The following is a 19,280-nucleotide window of genomic DNA, read 5'->3' on the forward strand; positions in this document are numbered from 1 at the left end:
CTTTTTGGCTTCTCGCTCTGTCCTGCCAGCGGGCAGGCTGGGGGTGCAGCAGGAGCTGGGAGGGGACAGACCCAGGACAGCTGACCCAAACTGGCCAAAGGGGTATTCCATACCATCTGACGTCATGCTAAACAATATATAGGGGTGGCTGGCCGGGGTGGGGGGGCCGGCTGCTCGGGGATAGGCTGGGCATCGGTCAGCGGGTGGTGAGCAATTGCATTGTGCATCACTTGTTTTCTTACACATTATTATTATTAATACCATTATCATTATCACTATTATTATTATTATTGTTATTGTTATTATTATATTCCTGTCTTAATAAACTGTCTTTATCTCAACTCACCGGCTTCACTTTCCCGTTTCTCTCCCCCATCCCAGAGAGGGAGGGGGGAGGGTGAGCGAACGGCTGTGTGGTGTTTAGCTGCCAGCCGGGTTAAACCACAACATCCATGCATGAATCTATTCATTTTTCTGAGCAAGCAACCACTGATGCTGCCCGTAAGTTGTTCATATGCAAAAAAAAAAAAAATGTTTGAGAGACAGATGTATGTATTTTTTTCTGTTAAAAAAAATGAGTGAAAGACTCACCTGAGCTATATGGAGGTCTTGGAGCCTGTTTGAAGTGGGCATCCAGGTCGTCTGGTGTGCGGTGGCTCATCAGAGAAATTCCTGGGGAGACATGGTCCTCATGAGTGCTAAGGGATGCTGTACAGAGCAGAATGGAAGGCGGCAAGGAAGAGGAAGAAGAGGTTTTGCCTCAGAGCATGTCTGAGCTAGCTTGGAAGAGAGGTGCAGGCATTTGGAAAGCATTTTGATAAAGGAGGAAAAAAATGAAGAGGAGGTAGAAGAAAAGGAAAAGTAAAGAGAAGAGGAAGAGAAGCAGATGTATAGAAGGAGTGAAGGAAAGGAAGGAAGCATGAAGAAACTGTAGGATGAATGAAATAAGTAAGAGAAAAGGAAATAAGGAACTGAAAGAATGAAAGAAGGAACTGGAAGAGAGGTAGAGAACAAATGAAGAAATAATCTGAGAGAAAGAAAGAGAGAAGAAAGAAGTCGAGAAGAATGCAGGCAAGCAAGAAGCAAGCAAGACAGAGAGTGGAAGAGAAACAAAGGAGGGAAGAGCCAGGGAAGGAAGGAAAGGAAGCAAGAAAGAAATGAAAGGAAGGAAATTTAGGAAAATACGGAAAGGAAGGAAGCAAAGAAGCAAAGCCGGATAGAGGAAAGAAATGAAAGTTGGTTAGTAGTGAAGGAAGGCAAGAAGACGTTCAGAAGAAACTAGGGAAGCAAGAAAGCAAGCAAGACAGAGAATGGAGAAGAAGCAAAGTAGGAGGAAGACAGGAAAAACAAGCAAGTGAGGAAGAGGAGCGTCCGTCGGCGTGGTGCGTGCAGGGCTGGGAGCCGGTCGGTGTGCGGCGAGCGTCGTGTGGAGCGCAGCGCTGCGGGGCTGTTGCCCCCTCGTTAGCGCTGCTGTCTCGGCCTGTGCTGGGCTCGGTGGGGGCGCCGTCGCCGTGGTGTGTCCCGCGAGTGCCGGGGGCGTCCCGCGAGTGCCGGGGGCGTCCCGCGAGGCGGGGGCGGCGTCGCTGCCGTGCTGGCGGCGGCGGGCGCGAGTGAGGCGGCGGAGCACACGGTGTCGCTGCAGGCTCAGGAACGGCGCGGGAGCGGCGGGAGGGCGGCTCCGCCCCGGGGCGGCGGGAAGGGCGGCTGTGCGCGCGGGGGGAGCGGCGCGGGGCGGGCAGGAGAGCGGCGGCGGCGGCGGCGGGAGCCGTGCGGGGCGCGGGCGGCGGCGGCGGCCATGGCGGTGTGCGTGCGGGCCGTGGTGCGGGTGCTGGTGCTGCAGGCGGCCTGGGCGCTGGGCGGCGGGCAGGTGCGCTACTCGGTGCCGGAGGAAGCCAAGGGCGGCACGGTGGTGGGTCGGCTGGCGCAGGACCTGGGCCTGGAGGCGGGCGAGGCGGAGGCGCGGCGGCTGCGGCTGGTGGCGCAGGGCCGGCGGGCGAGCGTGGAGGTGAGCGGGGCGAGCGGGGCGCTGGTGGTGAGCTCGCGGCTGGACCGGGAGGAGCTGTGCGGGAAGAGCGCGCCCTGCGCCCTGCGCCTGGAGGTGCTGCTGGAGCGGCCGCTGCGCGTCTTTCACGTGGAGGTGGAGGTCACCGACATCAACGACAATGCCCCGCTCTTCCCCGCCGCCACCAAAAACCTCAGCATCGCGGAACTGTCGCTGCCGGGGTCCCGCTTTCCGCTGGAGGGCGCGTCGGATGCGGATATCGGAGCCAACGCGCAGCTCTCCTATACCCTCAGCCCCAGCGAGCACTTCGCCCTGGACGTGAAATCTTCAGATGAAAATATGAAGTCGCTGTTCCTGGTGCTGACGAAAGGTCTGGACCGCGAGTCTCTGGCCGAGCACCGTCTGGTGCTGACGGCGAGTGACGGGGGCAGGCCGTCGCTGACGGGCACGGTGCAGCTGGTGGTGTCGGTGCTGGATGCGAACGACAACGCGCCCCAGTTCAACCAGTCGGTGTATAAAGTGCGGCTGCCGGAGAACGCGGCCGAGGGGACTCTCGTGGCGCACGTGGGTGCCACAGACCCGGACGAGGGAATTAATCACGAATTTTCCTTCAGCATCGTCAGTTCAGTTCCTGCTGCCAAGAGAGATGTCTTCAGCATTGATCCGCAGACGGGGGAGATCCGTCTGCGGGGCCCCCTGGACTTTGAAGAAGTGCGCTTATACGAGTTACAAATCGCGGCGAGAGACAAGGGCGTTCCGCCTTTATCAGGGCACTGCAGCGTGATGCTGGAGGTGTTGGACGTGAACGACAACGCGCCCGAGGTGTGGGTGACGTCGCTGTCGGTGCCGGTGGCCGAGGACGCGTCGGTGGGGACGGTGGTGGCGCTGCTGAGCGTGTCGGACCGGGACTCGGGGGCGAACGGGCGGGTGCGGTGCGCGGTGTGGCCGCCGTCGCCGTTCGGGCTGGTGGCGACGTTCGCGGGCTCGTACTCGCTGGTGCTGCGGGAGGCGCTGGACCGGGAGCGGGTGTCGGAGTACGAGGTGGAGGTGCGGGCGGAGGACGGCGGGGCGCCGCCGCTGCGCGCCAGCCGCGGGCTGCGGGTGCCGGTGTCGGACGTGAACGACAACGCGCCGGCGTTCGCGCAGGCCGTGTACACGGTGCTGGCGCGGGAGAACAACGCGGCGGGCGCGGAGCTGGCGCGGCTGTGGGCGCGGGACCCGGACGAGGCGGGCAACGGGCGCGTGAGCTACTCGGTGGCGGAGGGCGGCGCGGGCGCGGGGTCGGGGTCGGGGTCGGGGTCGGGGCCGGGGTGGCGTCCGGCGTCGAGCTACGTGTCGGTGGACGCGGAGAGCGGGCGGCTGTGGGCGCTGCAGCCCCTGGACTACGAGGAGCTGCAGGTGCTGCAGTTCGAGGTGCGGGCGGTGGACGCGGGCGAGCCGCCGCTGTGCGGCAACGCCACGGTGCAGCTCTTCGTGGTGGACGAGAACGACAACGCGCCGGCGCTGCTCCCGCCTGCCGGCGGCGGGCCGGGGCCCTGGGCTGCGGGCGAGGCGTCGTCGTCGTCGTCGGCGGCGGGGTCGCTGTGGGCGTGGGCGGCGTGGGGGGCGCCGGCGGGGCAGGTGGTGGCGAAGATCCGCGCGGTGGACGCGGACTCGGGCTACAACGCGTGGCTGCGCTACGAGCTGTGGGAGCCGCGGGGCAAGGGCCCGTTCCGCGTGGGGCTGTACAGCGGCGAGGTGAGCACGGCGCGGGCGCTGGAGGAGGCGGACGGCCCGCGGCAGAGGCTGCTGATCGTGGTGCGGGACCACGGGGAGCCGTCGCGCTCGGCCACGGCCACGCTGAGCGTGTCGCTGGTGGAGGGCGCCGAGGCGGCGCTGGCGGCGGCGGGGGCGGTGTCGGCGGGGGCGGGGCTGCGGCCGGCGGCGGGCGCGGAGGGCGGCGCGGCGGCGGCGGCGGCGGCGTCGGCGACGAACGTGTGGCTGGTGGTGGCCATCTGCGCGGTGTCGAGCCTGTTCCTGCTGGCGGTGGTGCTGTACGGGGCGTCGCGCTGGGCGCCGCGGGCGGCCGTGCTGGCGGGGCCCGGGCCGGCGACGCTGGTGTGCGCCAGCGAGGTGGGCAGCTGGTCGTACTCGCAGCGCCAGAGCCGGAGCCTGTGCGTGGCGGACGGCGCGGGCAAGAGCGACCTGATGGTTTTCAGCCCCAACTGCCCGCCGCCGCCCGGCCCCGCGCCGAAGGAGCCGCCGCAGGAGCCGCCCGCTCTCCTGGACACGGTCAGTGCCACTCGCCCTCCTCTTGACCTTTAATCTTTCTCCCTTTTCCTTGCCCTTTAAAATCTTTTCCTCGCTCTCTTCTGCTCCCCACCCACCCCCCTCCCGCTCCAGCCTGCCCCCTCGAGGGGGTTGTGGCAGCCGGGCACAGTACCCGGCCCGCGGCCGCTCGGTGCTCGTCAGGTGCTCGAGCTGCGAGTTCCGACAGCGCTGTGGCCTGTGTCTGTGCCCCAGCGCGGGTCCTGCCAAGGGCTGTTGTGCTCAGAGCCCCGCTCCTGCTGCCAGGACAGGGCCCTTCTAGAAACCTCTTGTGCTGTACAGGGTCAGCTGTGAAGTCATCTCTTCATGCGTTATGTCTGATACCTATGGTACCTGAATATTGATGTCTTTCCTTCTCACACACTGTTACAAAGGGACATGGTGCAGGTGAGCACCGTTGGTGTCTGTTCAACTTGTTCTAGTTGTGGCCATGTATGCCTGGTCCTATTACTGTGCTACTGTCTGTAATCAGCTGATGATGGCATTGGCATCTCTGTATTTGTGTCTCCAAGATCTCCTCATCTCCTGCTTTCGAACATCTTATTGAGGCTAGCTGTTCAGTATCTGAGTTTTTCTCATAGAGAATGAAGTCAGTGCCTATTTTCATTAGATCTGTCACAACATGGTCTCTGCAAGTCCTGTTGGTTACTGGTTTGAAGCATTTCTGCTCGAGACTGTTGAAGGACTGCAGGCCAGGAAGAGTCGATGTGGTGGTGACTGTGCAGCAGGCACTATTGAAAGCCATTTAAGTAGCTGAATGCCGAGCCTGCTGGTGTCGATTTTTTGTGTATTGTTTTTGTTCTTGTTGAGAACTTTGTCTTTGTGTGTTTTGATTGTCCTGTCAAGAAGCAATGACGAAGGTGACACTTGGGTCTTTGGGCTTTTCTGACTGTGGGCTTGTATTCCTCGTTAGGGAAGTGGCATGTAACACACAGCCCTGCTTATAAGTTATTACAAAGAGTCTGCGAGACATTGTGCATTTGGTATCATTGGAATATTTTGCATTTTTGTAGCTGTGATTGATGGGAAGGGTCTGTGAAATCTGATGTGATCCATGGGGTGGGAAGGGAAAACATGTAATCAGGTGGAGGTGAATGCGGCCATGGCAGTGAATGGGACCTGGTAATTTCCTGATGTGAGCGATGAACTTGAAAAGGAAATCAAGTCTGCATTGCATGTCATAACACAGGATGGAGAGATGCATACTTGTGTTAAGAACACACGTCCCAGAATTGCAGATCATGGGTGCCTAAAGCAAATCCTGAGGCAGAATGTTGCCGGAGTGTTGCCGGGCAAGACCTTTTCCTAGACTCCAAGAGACAGGATTTGAAGGTCTTCCTTAACTTGAGACAGTATGTGGTGTTGAAATGGTCTGCATGTCATTTGAGGTATACGCCTAGTGTGTATATTGCCTTTCATTAGTTGTGAATTTCTCTTTCTCCTCTGGGACATGTTGGATGAGAAGGAAAAGCTTCAGGCATCGCAGAGAAGTGGATCAGGAAGTGGAGTGGGTGATTTCCCTTGAGGCAGGGATGTGTTGTCCTCGTGTGGAGGGCTGGAGTTGCGTTAGATGAGGTTGCAGAGGGCATGTCTTGTGCGGGTCAGAATATGTCAGGGGAAGGTATATTGACTCCCTCCCTATCCTGCTGTTTCATGGATTCTGTGTGGAGTTGCAGTTGCTTGTGATCACCATGTCTCCGCTCTCTGCAAGCCATGCTTGTGTCCCCCCATCTCTTTTTATGCTCTTTGAAAATATACCGACTTTTTCACTCTCTTTACCACCAGAAAGTAGTTTGTAAAGGGGAAGATGCATCTGAAATCATGTTATACTTTTTCCCTTTATGAGTATGCCACTAGTGTGCTTTGTAGTACAGAGGTAGAAGAGCACAGCCAGAGGTCAGGGCAAGAAAGAATCTGGTTTTGTGCATCAGGCAGGGTGTTTTCTTTGAGGATGGTTTCAGAGGATCTGACTGTGCCAGTTGTATGCATTCTGTGGTGACCGGCCTCGCTTGTGTCCTTGGAGTGCTGGTAAATGTGCTGTGATTGTTTCCTTGTGCCTAGCTCATGCTCATTACAGCTGGGTGCAGTTGGTGGGTTGTCTGATGCTCACGATACAGCAATGTTGGAGTCTTGCTCCTTCACACAGAGAGCTGGTAATGGAACATGAGATAGGGGAGTACCTTTGGTGTTTGTTCAAGTCGTTCTTCTTGTATTCCATTGCTGTTGGTTTTATGGACTTACAATCCCCTTATGTGTAATCCCCGTATTATTATTTTTTTTCTTTTTTAATTTTCACATCTCTGTTGGCGTGCATCCAAGAGGTCCTCAGCTCCTGGTTTGGGACATCTTACTGAGGCTAGTTGTTCAGTATCTGAGGTTTTCTCTGACAGAATAAAACCAATACCGATTTTGCTTCGAGCTGTCATGACATGAGCTCCACAAATGCTGTTTCTTTTTGTTGTGCAGCATTTACACCTGAGATTGCTGAAGGAGTTCAAGACATGAAGGGTGGTGATGGTGGTCCTGCAGACACTATTCTTTGTCATTCAGTGTGCCCTTGAAACCTTTCTAACGAAAATGTCTTTGGTTGGTTGGTTATTGTTTTTTTTGGTTGGGGACCTTGTGAAATCTTCTTGCCATGTGTGGTTCCAGAAGGATGCCTGAGACTGTAGAGCTGCTGGTGTTGTGATGTTGAGACATTACTCAGAAATGCATTCCATTGAGGCACATGAAACAACTGTACTCTCATCTTTGCCTGATTGTGGCCTTTCATTCCTGACCAGAGAAATGGTTTGACATACGGTGTCCTGATTTCATGTGCTTTCAACATTGGCATTCACAGCCAGCCCCTTCAAAATCCCCAGAATGTTTCATTGGAAGATGTAACACATGCATGAATAGAGTTGATGTTATCCATAACAGTGCTTTGCTTGTCAACATCTGGGGTGTTCTTTCACAGAATGAAATGAGCACCTTTTGCCTTTTGGACTGTCATACCATCACCTTTAGAAATTGTGTCCCTCATTCACCTGTAATGTTTGCATCTGAGATTGTTGAAGCACAGAAAACTGTAATGGTCAACTGCAGAGTGTGCTGGGGACAGTTTCTATGTGATTCTCTTCGTATGTTTCTTTGTGGTGCTTTCATTGATGGGGAGGTTCTGCAAGAGCTGGAGTCAGCCTTGGGGTGTGGCGAGCAAGTGTGGTATCTGGTGGAGGTGAACATGTCAGTGGCACTGAGGAGGACCGGGCCATTCCTGATGTTCCTATGGTTATCTGGTGATCTTGAGCAGGGCGATCTTGTGTTTGCTGGCAACTTGTTGGAAGCTGATGTTTTCCTGGGATGGTCCCCTTTTTGCAGTGGAAGTGAATGCCGGGGACCTTAAGGTACCTTGTGTTGAAGGTGACACGTGGACATTCGTGGTTCCCTTGCTGAGAGCAGGATGAACACTGCATTTTGATGAAGCTGATCAGGGCTTCACCCTGTCAAGTTATGTCTGTCTCCAAGGAAGACTATTTGCATCACTCTTTGGGCTGGTATTCCAGGGCCTCCCCAGGTTGTGTGTGGAGTTTTGTTTTTGTTTGGCCACTTGGTTTTCGTTCATGTCACTGTTCTGCACCATGGGCCTGGCTTTGCAGCAGTCTGGCAGATGGCCTTTGACCCCTGTGTTCCTGAGCATGAGGAGTGGCTGCTCCACCAGGAGCTGCTGTAAACATTGTCCATCGGTCCAGCTTTCTCCGTTTCCATCTGAGATTGCAGAGCCAGTGCAAAGCCTTGAGAGTGCCATTTGTGCAGGGGGGAAGAGCCTGGCGGTGGTGGGAGAAGGCGAGGTTCTGCAGAGGGTGATGCTCAGAGGTGTGTTTGGAGCTGGATGCTGTCTGTGGGGTGGAGTATCATCCAGGTGTTGTGGCAGTGATTTTGTGAACAGCACGGAGAAGGAGTGAGCATTTTGCAATGGACAGGATGGTGTTGTGTAGGAAAAGAACCTTTTTTTGTGGGAAATGGAGATGCTGGGTGGAAGCCAGAGTGTGGCCTTTGCCATCAAGTGGGGAGGAGGGGAAGAAGTGCTCTCTATGTTTACGCTGTTGGCAAATCTTGTGTTTCAATGAGCTGGAATGGGAGCCTTTGTTTTTTTTTTTTTTCTCCGGTATGATGGCTTCCTGTGTGATAGCTGTGTGTCAGGGAGTACACCACACTCTCCCGTGACTGGGGAGCTTTTGCTAATCTCGATGATTTCTCTTCAGCCCAGCTTCCCTAGAAATCACGGAAGATTTTAAATGAAAATTTCTCTATGAAACCAATTATCCATCCATGAATCTGTTACTTTTTCTGAGCATGCAACCGCTGATGCTGCTGGTAAGTTGTTCATATGCGAGAAGTATGTGTTTGAGAGACAGGTGTATGTATTTTTTGCTGTTTAGTTGCGTTCCCTTTATGTTGGATGGACTGAACATTGCCTGGGGAATGCCTGTAGGTTTGGAGCCTTCTGGGTAATATGTGGACGCCAATGGGGAAAGCAGTTTCTCCCAGTGGCAACAGTTCCTTCCCCTGGTCTCTGCCTGGTGTCAGAAATAGAGGAAATTTCTGAGGAGACATGATGGTGTAGGTGTAATCTTTGTGCACTTGCCTTCCTCCCAGTCTTTGTACTTGCATAGCTGGTGTTGGTGGAGATGGTGCATCTCTGGTAGCACAGCTCATTCCAAAAAGTGAGTATGTGTATGGTAGCAGTGCGTGCTGTCCAGTGATTTCATAGGTGTCCCACATCTGAAGGAAATTTTTCTATCCAGCTTCCCCAGAAATCTCTGAAAACTTTCATTAACGTTGTTCTTTATAAGCAATTCTCCTGTCATGGAAATGCTTCTTTTTCTAAACAAGCAAGCACTGATCCTACAGGTAAGTGGCTCCTGCCCAAATAAGATGTGTTCAAGAGAGCAATGCACAATTTTTGCTAATAACTGCAATATGTTCATGTTGGGTGGATGGAACGTATCCTGGGTAATGGCTGTAGTTTTGGAGCAGCAGAGCCCTGCTGCCTGATCTTGTTCCTTTCCTGTTGCTTCCCACCTCAGTGTGAGCAGGCAGCAGGACAGTCATGAAAGGCTGCAGTTTGTGAAAGTGAGTGAAAGACTCACCTGAGCTATATGGAGGTCTAGGAGACTGCAGTGGGCATCCACGTCCTCTGGTGTGCAGAGGCTTATCAGAGTAATTCCTGGCAGTGGCGTATCAGAGTGATTCCTGGGGGATCATGGTCCTCCTGAGTGCTAAGGGATGCTGTACAGAGCAGAATGGAAGGCGGTGACGAGGAGGAAGAAGAGGTCTTGCCTCAGAGCATGTTTGAGCTTGATTGGAAGAGTGGTGCAGGCATTTGAAAAGCATTTTGATAAAGGAGGAAAAAAAATGAAGAGGAGGAAGAAGGTAAGGAATAGTAAAGAGGAGAGGAAGAGAAGCAGATGGATAGAAGGAGTGAAGGAAAGAAAGGAAACATGAAGAAACATGTATGATGAAGGAAAGAAGTAAGAGAAAAGGTAAGAAGGAACTAAAAGGATGAAAGAAATAAAAGAAAAGGAAAGAAGGCGCTGAAAGGACAAAACAAGAAACAGGAAGACAGGTAGAGAACAAATGAAGAAAAAATCTAAGAGAAAAATAGGAAGGAAGGAAGGAAGGAAAGAAAGAAAGAAAGAAAGAAGCAAGGCATCGAGAAGAATGCAAGCAAGCAAGAAGCAAGGAAGAAGGAAGCAAGAACCAAGCAAGAAAGAGAATGGAAGAAAAATAAAGGAAAAAAGCGCCAGGGAAGGAAGGAAAGGAGAGAATGAAAGAAGTGAAAAGTAAATTTAGGAAAAGGAAATTTAGGAAAATTAGGAATATTTAGAAAATATAGGAAATTTAGGAAAAGAGGGAAATTTAGGAAATGGAAGGGCAGGAAGCAAAGAAGCAAAGATGGAAGGAGGAAAGAAGTGAAAGAAGAGAAAGAATGAAAGTAGACGTCCAGAAGAATGTAGGCAAGTAAGAAAGCAAGCTGGAAAGCAAGCAAGGCAGAGAATGGAGGAGAAGGAAAGGAGGAGAGAGACGAGAAAGAAAGGAAGGAAGCAAGCAAGCAAGGAGGAGCGTCCGTCGGCGTGGTGCGTGCAGGGCTGGGAGCCGGTCGGTGTGCGGGGAGCGGCGTCTGGAGCGCAGCGCTGCGGGGCTGTTGCCCCCTCGTTAGCGCTGCTGTCTCGGCCTGTGCTGGGCTCGGTGGCGGCGCCGTCGCCGTGGTGTGTCCCGCGAGTGCCGGGGGCGTCCCGCGAGTGCCGGGGGCGTCCCGCGAGGCGGGGGCGGCGTCGCTGCCGTGCTGGCGGCGGCGGGCGCGAGTGAGGCGGCGGAGCACACGGTGTCGCTGCAGGCTCAGGAACGGCGCGGGAGCGGCGGGAGGGCGGCTCCGCCCCGGGGCGGCGGGAAGGGCGGCTGTGCGCGCGGGGGGAGCGGCGCGGGGCGGGCAGGAGAGCGGCGGCGGCGGCGGCGGGAGCCGTGCGGGGCGCGGGCGGCGGCGGCGGCCATGGCGGTGTGCGTGCGGGCCGTGGTGCGGGTGCTGGTGCTGCAGGCGGCCTGGGCGCTGGGCGGCGGGCAGGTGCGCTACTCGGTGCCGGAGGAAGCCAAGGGCGGCACGGTGGTGGGTCGGCTGGCGCAGGACCTGGGCCTGGAGGCGGGCGAGGCGGAGGCGCGGCGGCTGCGGCTGGTGGCGCAGGGCCGGCGGGCGAGCGTGGAGGTGAGCGGGGCGAGCGGGGCGCTGGTGGTGAGCTCGCGGCTGGACCGGGAGGAGCTGTGCGGGAAGAGCGCGCCCTGCGCCCTGCGCCTGGAGGTGCTGCTGGAGCGGCCGCTGCGCGTCTTCCACGTGGAGGTGGAGGTCACCGACATCAACGACAATGCCCCGCTCTTCCCCGCCGCCACCAAAAACCTCAGCATCGCGGAATTAACGACGTTGCCGGGGTCCCGCTTTCCGCTGGAGGGCGCGTCGGATGCGGATATCGGAGCCAACGCGCAGCTCTCCTATACCCTCAGCCCCAGCGAGCACTTCGCTCTGGAATTACAAAAAGAGAATGAACGGAACATCGTACCTTACCTTGTATTAAAGAAATCTCTGGACCGCGAGTCTCTGGCCGAGCACCGTCTGTTGCTGACGGCGAGAGACGGGGGCAGGCCGTCGCTGACGGGCACGGTGGAGCTGGTGGTGTCGGTGCTGGATGCGAACGACAACGCGCCCCAGTTCAACCAGTCGGTGTATAAAGTGCAGGTGCTGGAGAACGCAGAGGAGGGAACGTTGGTGACTCGGGTGGGCGCCACGGACCCGGACGAGGGAAGTAACAGTGAAGTGACTTACAGCGCGACGAAGTTCACTCCCCTGAGTGGAAGAGATTTGATTACCGTTAATCCACAGACCGGCGAGATCCGACTCGTCGGTCCCCTGGACTTCGAAGAAGTCAGTGTGTTTGACTTTCGCATTGAGGCGAGAGACAAGGGGACGCCCCCGTTGTCAGGACACTGCAGCGTGGAGCTGGAGGTGTTGGACGTGAACGACAACGCGCCCGAGGTGTGGGTGACGTCGCTGTCGGTGCCGGTGGCCGAGGACGCGTCGGTGGGGACGGTGGTGGCGCTGCTGAGCGTGTCGGACCGGGACTCGGGGGCGAACGGGCGGGTGCGGTGCGCGGTGTGGCCGCCGTCGCCGTTCGGGCTGGTGGCGACGTTCGCGGGCTCGTACTCGCTGGTGCTGCGGGAGGCGCTGGACCGGGAGCGGGTGTCGGAGTACGAGGTGGAGGTGCGGGCGGAGGACGGCGGGGCGCCGCCGCTGCGCGCCAGCCGCGGGCTGCGGGTGCCGGTGTCGGACGTGAACGACAACGCGCCGGCGTTCGCGCAGGCCGTGTACACGGTGCTGGCGCGGGAGAACAACGCGGCGGGCGCGGAGCTGGCGCGGCTGTGGGCGCGGGACCCGGACGAGGCGGGCAACGGGCGCGTGAGCTACTCGGTGGCGGAGGGCGGCGCGGGCGCGGGGTCGGGGTCGGGGTGGCGTCCGGCGTCGAGCTACGTGTCGGTGGACGCGGAGAGCGGGCGGCTGTGGGCGCTGCAGCCCCTGGACTACGAGGAGCTGCAGGTGCTGCAGTTCGAGGTGCGGGCGGTGGACGCGGGCGAGCCGCCGCTGTGCGGCAACGCCACGGTGCAGCTCTTCGTGGTGGACGAGAACGACAACGCGCCGGCGCTGCTCCCGCCTGCCGGCGGCGGGCCGGGGCCCTGGGCTGCGGGCGAGGCGTCGTCGTCGTCGTCGGCGGGGTCGCTGTGGGCGTGGGCGGCGTGGGGGGCGCCGGCGGGGCAGGTGGTGGCGAAGATCCGCGCGGTGGACGCGGACTCGGGCTACAACGCGTGGCTGCGCTACGAGCTGTGGGAGCCGCGGGGCAAGGGCCCGTTCCGCGTGGGGCTGTACAGCGGCGAGGTGAGCACGGCGCGGGCGCTGGAGGAGGCGGACGGCCCGCGGCAGAGGCTGCTGATCGTGGTGCGGGACCACGGGGAGCCGTCGCGCTCGGCCACGGCCACGCTGAGCGTGTCGCTGGTGGAGGGCGCCGAGGCGGCGCTGGCGGCGGCGGGGGCGGTGTCGGCGGGGGCGGGGCTGCGGCCGGCGGCGGGCGCGGAGGGCGGCGCGGCGGCGGCGGCGGCGGCGTCGGCGACGAACGTGTGGCTGGTGGTGGCCATCTGCGCGGTGTCGAGCCTGTTCCTGCTGGCGGTGGTGCTGTACGGGGCGTCGCGCTGGGCGCCGCGGGCGGCCGTGCTGGCGGGGCCCGGGCCGGCGACGCTGGTGTGCGCCAGCGAGGTGGGCAGCTGGTCGTACTCGCAGCGCCAGAGCCGGAGCCTGTGCGTGGCGGACGGCGCGGGCAAGAGCGACCTGATGGTTTTCAGCCCCAACTGCCCGCCGCCGCCCGGCCCCGCGGCAGAAAACGGTTCTGCCGAGAAGGGACCTTCGCTCTCCCCATACTCTTCAGGCGCGGTAAGTTGCCCGTTGTGTTTTTATTTTTTTTCCCACTTATGTTCTGTTTTCCGATGATATTTCACGGCAGGCTGATCATTAAAACGATGTGCTTGTGGAAGGAATTTTACAAGGATTTTCATCCCAACATGGTTTCTGGAATCCTGTTGGTTACTGGTGTATAGCATTTCTGTTCGAGAGTGTTGAAGGACTGCAGTCCAGGAAGAGTTGGTCTGGTGGTGACTGTCTGAGAGTCAGAGCCATGTAGTACTCCTGGATGTACCCTTAGCTTTTGCTTTAGACACGTGTTCGTTGTTCTAAAAGCGAGTGCTCTACTGTTTAGTGTGTTCTGTACGCCTACGTGAATGTTTAGTAGAATTTGGAGAGCTCCATTCTTTTTCGTGAGAGGCTTCGTGGTGATCTGTATTCCTAGTTTTCTAAGATATCTTTTTCCCATTGTACGGCATCGAATGCTGATCGTATGAATTAGCCGTTCTGTCATTTTTCTTGTATTAGAATTCTTTTGCCTGTCCAAAGACCCGTTTGTGCGTGCCAAGGAGCTTGGTGGTTCCCTCAGGATGAGTACCATCACAGTATTTATTATTTTTAAAATCTCCTGGCAATATAGTAGTGTTTATGTATGTTGTGTCTGTATGCGCCAATGTACTCTGGCTATTGTTTTTTTTTTTGTCTTCGGAGCTCTCACTGGGTGGTGGGCTTTGGTAATGTTAGGAAGCTGATCTACGTGAACTGAGTAATATGCGGTGTGATGATGAGGTAGAAAATTAGGTGGACGTGGTGGAGAATGGTCTGCCTCTGGAAGTGTGTTGAAAAGTAGGGAGAAGTGAGACATTGGATGCTTTAATTCAGCATGGAGAACTGTTGGAGGGAAGGGTGCCTCCCAGCCTCACTGTGCCTTGCTGTCATTGCTCTCGTTGCTCTCTTTCCTGTCTGCCCTTTGTCCATTCTTTCTCTTTCTGCGAGTCATACAGGAGTGTCTTTTCTTCCCCTTGATGTGGTTTCAGTGCTGTAGATGGTTCTATGAAGCCCTTGTTTAGTCAGTTGCCATCATATTAGCACCTGTATATGAATGCTCACATGATCGTTACTTCTGTTATTTCTGATAAAGATGTGGGTGGGCAAGGGCTCTTTCCTTTTTCCTTTCCCAATTTTATTTTCTACAGAAGTCTGCTGTGAATGGGGAGAAGCAGAGGAAAATTTGTGATTGATGTGACAAGTGGAATCCTCCACTTGAAAGCATCCTAAAAGGCAGATGTGTTAGAAGTTGAGTGTGTTTTCTTGGGATTGTTGTCCAATCTAATTCTTCATATCTTTATTTCCTCCCATTCTTCATAGTTCTCCTGCTTTTGAACCATGTTTGAACATGGGAAAGTGTTCCTCAAAGAGAACCTGCTTTGGGCATCATGCTGGCATTCTCTGAAAGTCTTCCTGGTCTCCTGTTTTGTAAATAATTTAATTAGGGTGGGAACAGCTTACATACAAAATTCTATTTGAAAGTCAACTTTGCCGTTCTGTCAAGAGGAATGAAAGAGATTGGTTTCTTCTGTGTTATCATAAGTCTTACCCTTTTGATTGGCACTGAGGCTAGAGCTGACATATCCATGTCACTGTTTCCCTATGCAACAGATGTCATTTCATACCCCTAAATGTTTGGTTGCAGTTCAAGCACAGTCACTGTTGAGGCAACATTGTTTTCCTCATCTGCTCGGCTTGGTGGTGTCCTTGATGGAAAATCTTCTGCCATTTACCCACCCAGGTGGTCTGCATCATAAACTCTTTCTGTAGTTCTTGGCAGGTGCCCTGTTTATTTACTCAGCTACATGGGTTAATAGGTCTTGCGATGTTTGTAATATCACTCGACATGAGTTTTTGAGACCCCTAAAGGAGGCATTAAGTGTCATGTGTCCCGGCAGAATTCTTTGCCTGTCTGCAGTATTGACCTTGGTCAAGCTCTAGGTCAAGATCTTAGTCAAGCTCTCAGCTTTGGTCTTCCTGCCATCTGTGTAGTTAATCATAACTCTTAGAGCTTCCCTTCATCTTGTATGGAGTGTCTTCACTTGTGTATGCTTTTCTGTCATGCTGGTATCCCAGTTCTAATGCCCTTTTTCTTTTGGCTGCTACAAAGTGCTGGCTTTCAGCGTTTTCTTGATCAGAACTCTGTCCTCCTCCTCTTGGATTCTCCTCTGGCTTAGTGATTATGCAAGGTGAACACGGTTGGTACTCCAGGCTCTTCTCTGTTGGTCTTGTGTGGCATAATGTATTGTGTTTAAGTGGCAAGGTTTTGATGCGGGGGGACTGCAGTGCTGTCCTCTGTGAGAAGAATCCAGAAGCTGCCCTGTGTTAGCTGGCTCAAAAGGGACCCACCACTGTCCAGATGTGAGCCATTAAGGGACTGTGAAATAATTGCCTAAGGTGACTTGGAAATCAAACAGATACTCACATTTTAAAGAAAATGTACAGCATTGAAGAAGCTGTAAACTTCTTCAGCTGAAGAATGGTGGAGTGTAGCTGCACTACCTAAACGTTACCTAGGCCTCCCACTTTAGATGTTAATCACACTGGGGGACCTGGTGTGCTGACTCTAAGGAACAGTATGGAGTGTAGAGCAGAGTGAAGATGCTGCAGCTAGGCTCTGTGACAAGATGGGAACCGATTGTTCTTGGGCACACCAAGACTGATGAACACATTTGCTACCCTGAGCCAACAACCTGTCATGTTTTTGACAAAATGCTGTACTCTAGTGAACTTTGCTCATTATAATATCATTATAATACCAAAACACATCTCCATCCCAAAAGGTACCTGCCTCCAAAGTGGGACCACCCCGCACTGAGCATGCACTCTGAATTTCTCAGAGCCTATACTTTTAAACAAAAGCAAGAAATCTTTTCACCAATCACAACCAATATATGCATGACTAGAGTCACTCAAGCTCCACCTAAAAGACAGAAAATAATATAAATTGGTTTAAGAGAGAGGGGATGTGAGAGAAGATAACATTGTAACTTCTGGGATCAGTTCACGGGCTGAGTCTCTCTTGTCCCCTCCAGTGGGGGGGAAATGAGTGGTGCTTATACGCTTTACAAATCAAAGCGGGAGACAAGGGCGTTCCGCCATTGTCAGGGCACTGACGTGGAATGAGAAACAGCCTTACAGACACCAAGGTCAGTGAAGAAGGAGGGGAAGAGGTGCTCCAGGTGCTGGAGCAGAAGTTCCCCTGTGGCCTGTGAAGCAGGAGTTCCCCTGCGGCATGGCGGAGCAGGCTGTCCCCCTGCAGCACATGGGGTACCAGAGTGGAGCACATTTCCACACTGCAGCCCATGGAGGAGCCCACAGTGGAGCAGGTGGATCTGACCTCAAGAAGGCTGCGGCCTGTGAAGAAACTCCACCAGAGCAGACTCTGGGCCAGAGCTGTAGCCCATGGAGAGGAGCCCATACAGAAGCAGCTGGTCTGGCAGGGGCTGCTGCCAGTGGGGGACCCATGTTGGAGCCATGGTACAGACCCATACTTGGAGCGGTTTTTGAAGAGCTGCTGCCTGTGGGAAGCCCAGACAGGATCAGTTTGGGAAGGACCGCATCCTGTGGGAGGGACGCCACGCTGGAGCAGGGGCAGAGAGTGACCGTGAAGGAGCATCGGAGACAAAGTACTATAGACTGACCGCAGCCCCATTCTTTGTTCCCCTGTGCCACTCGGGGGGTGGCAAGAGGAAGAGGGTAGAATGGTGGAAGAGGGTAGATGGGGGATGGTGTTCTTAGTTTGTTTTCTTTTTTTCTCATTTGTCTAACTTGCTGGTAATAGGTAATAAATTTCTCCAATCTCCCTGTGTTGTTTTGCCCATGACGATAATTATTGAGTGATCTCCCTATCCTTATCTCATCCCTTGATCCCTTTCCATTTTGTTTTCCCCCCTCTTAGCCTTTGGGGAAGGGGAGTGAGAGAGCGGTTGTGGTGAGGCTCAGCTGGGTAAAACCACCACACATAAATAGGTTTGTGAAATACTACAGATTTATTGTGGACATGGAAAAGATAGGAGAAATGTTTCATGTTACCCCTTTGCAAGCAAGGGGTACATGTACTTTATAACACAAGGTACTTAAGGGCAGAAGAGCATGAACTATGGTAGGTGTGAAAAGCGTGCAGTGATATATCTCTGTTAGGCAAGATGCATTGCTGGAGGTCTGTATTTTGGGTGACTGAATACATATGTAGAAACAACTCAGTTATTAGTCCTGACTCTGCAGATTCCATCTACCTTGCAGAAGTAGTTTTTGTATTGCTTCCTTTTTTCTTCCCTGAGAATACTTTTTAAAAAAGGGTTATTTTGTGTTTCTGTGTGTATTTGTGAATGTTATGGCGATCATGTGAATAGGAACTGGAATGACACTTGAAACTCCCAATTCCCCCTGAATTTGCCTTTCTGAGGAGATGTGTTGGGAATTGTAAGAGCCACTCTGCCAAATATTGTTGACTGTTTCATTTCATAATTTGTGCCCCTTGGCATGACGATGGTAGCTTTCTTGCAGTTGCTTAAGATGAGGTTTACCTGGCAATTACACCATGAGGGTTCAAGTTTAATTTTTGTTTCCTTCTTCATAGAAGTGGATACAAGAACACTGGCAATACAAGCTGTGATTTAAGCTGAAGGCTGGAGAAAACCTGCTTGTTTGTCTAGTTCCATTTCGCTGAAATCATGGTCAGTGATCCCTGAAAATATCCCTTAGAACTCCTGACAACGGAGACCCAGAGATGAATCAATAACTTTATCCTAGCCGTGTGGATTCAGGTGTATTTGAACATGGACTATCAACAGACATATTTGTCATAATTGGTAGCATTTGGTTAGCATTTGACATCTTTGTTTTGCTTTGCCCTGATGTTATGACACTGGTGCTAGACCCGGCAACTGGCTACTGTGTGAAATTGTCTGTTTCATGTTGCTGCTTGGCCTTTGTGGTGGGGATAGCAGCAAGCATCCGTAGTTGTGTAGGGAATGGACCCTGAAGTGTTCATCTCAGTGAGTGAGGTGGGAGCATGGGGAGAGGATGTCAGACAAGCTGTACCTTTGCAGAGCAGTGGTGCAACCCTTCTGTGTTGTCTTTTGTTCCGTGATGTGTGGCTGAGTACTACTGAGAGGCATCCTGCAAGGGCTTGCTGCCATTGGTAATGGACTCATTGAAAGGCTGTCCTGCAAGCACCTGCCTGCCTAAAAAGGTAAGAACCTGCGATTTATTGTGCAGCTCCAAGTGAGAGATGAAACTCGCAGGGAATGCATTACTAAGGTTCTTAAGAGTTGTAGAGAGCTCTGTTTCCTTGTGCTATTTCTCTTTTCTGAGAGGATTTATGCCATATGAGTTATGTTTAGACTGTCATGGGGGGACTGGGGAGTCATCGATGGAGTTGTAAGTCTTTGGAATTTCTATGCATTGATGGTTTCTTAGGTTGGACCTATATCTCAAAACGCAAAACCATTCTGCTGGAGATGATGGATGGAGATACTCTTTGTAATACGCTGCCCTCGCTGTACTGTTTATGTTTTGAAAGCGAAGGGGTGTGTATGGGATTGCACAGCAACATCACTGTCATAAAGCCTTGCCAAAGAAAGCATTATCTGCTTGTTTTCAGCGTTGCTGCACAAGTCAAAAAAACTAGTTCCATGTGAAAACGTGTTCTTTCCATGAATGGAGGCCCGAGGCTACCGTCTTGTTCTGTAGAGGAAAGAGCTGAACTCTCTTTGCAGAGAAAGCAGGAAAGAAGGAGGCCAAGTTACGCCTCATCAGGAACACACAGGGAAAACCAAATCAGGAGACCAGAAGTGGAGGAGGGTGTTTTGAGTGAAGATGTTCCCAGGTGTGATTCCTGGGTTAATGGAGGCATTTAGGAAACATTTTGGCAAGTATAAAGCAATTACAGTGCCTTAAGGAAAAAGAAAAACAAAACACAAAAAGAAAAAAAGAAAAAGAAGA

General features: G+C 53.9%; 2 protein-coding genes across 2 annotated transcripts in view; both read left to right on the forward strand.

The window, feature by feature from the left end:
* Window positions 1-338: 338 nt before the first annotated feature.
* LOC310881520 (protocadherin alpha-C2-like) overlaps window positions 339-19,280 on the forward strand; it is a 118,622-nt gene continuing 99,680 nt past the window's right edge. The window contains exon 1 of the mRNA XM_083798957.1: window positions 339-4,273. Coding sequence (XP_083655083.1) covers window positions 1,796-4,273 — 2,478 coding nt within the window. The 5' untranslated portion in view covers window positions 339-1,795. The remainder of the gene's footprint in view (window positions 4,274-19,280) is intronic.
* On the forward strand, window positions 9,066-19,275 carry LOC310881526 (protocadherin alpha-2-like). The gene has a single exon (XM_083798966.1). It carries the CDS (start codon window positions 10,842-10,844, stop codon window positions 13,371-13,373), a length of 2,532 nt encoding a protein of 843 aa, XP_083655092.1. The 5' UTR covers window positions 9,066-10,841; the 3' UTR covers window positions 13,374-19,275.

Source organism: Anser anser (genome assembly GCF_964211835.1).
Source record: "Anser anser genome assembly, chromosome: 14".
Lineage (NCBI taxonomy): Eukaryota > Metazoa > Chordata > Aves > Anseriformes > Anatidae > Anser > Anser anser.

Excerpts from the sequence above, each read along its gene's own strand:
- LOC310881526 (XM_083798966.1), top strand. The coding sequence starts at position 10,842 with ATGGCGGTGTGCGTGCGGGCCGTGGTGCGGGTGCTGGTGCTGCAGGCG.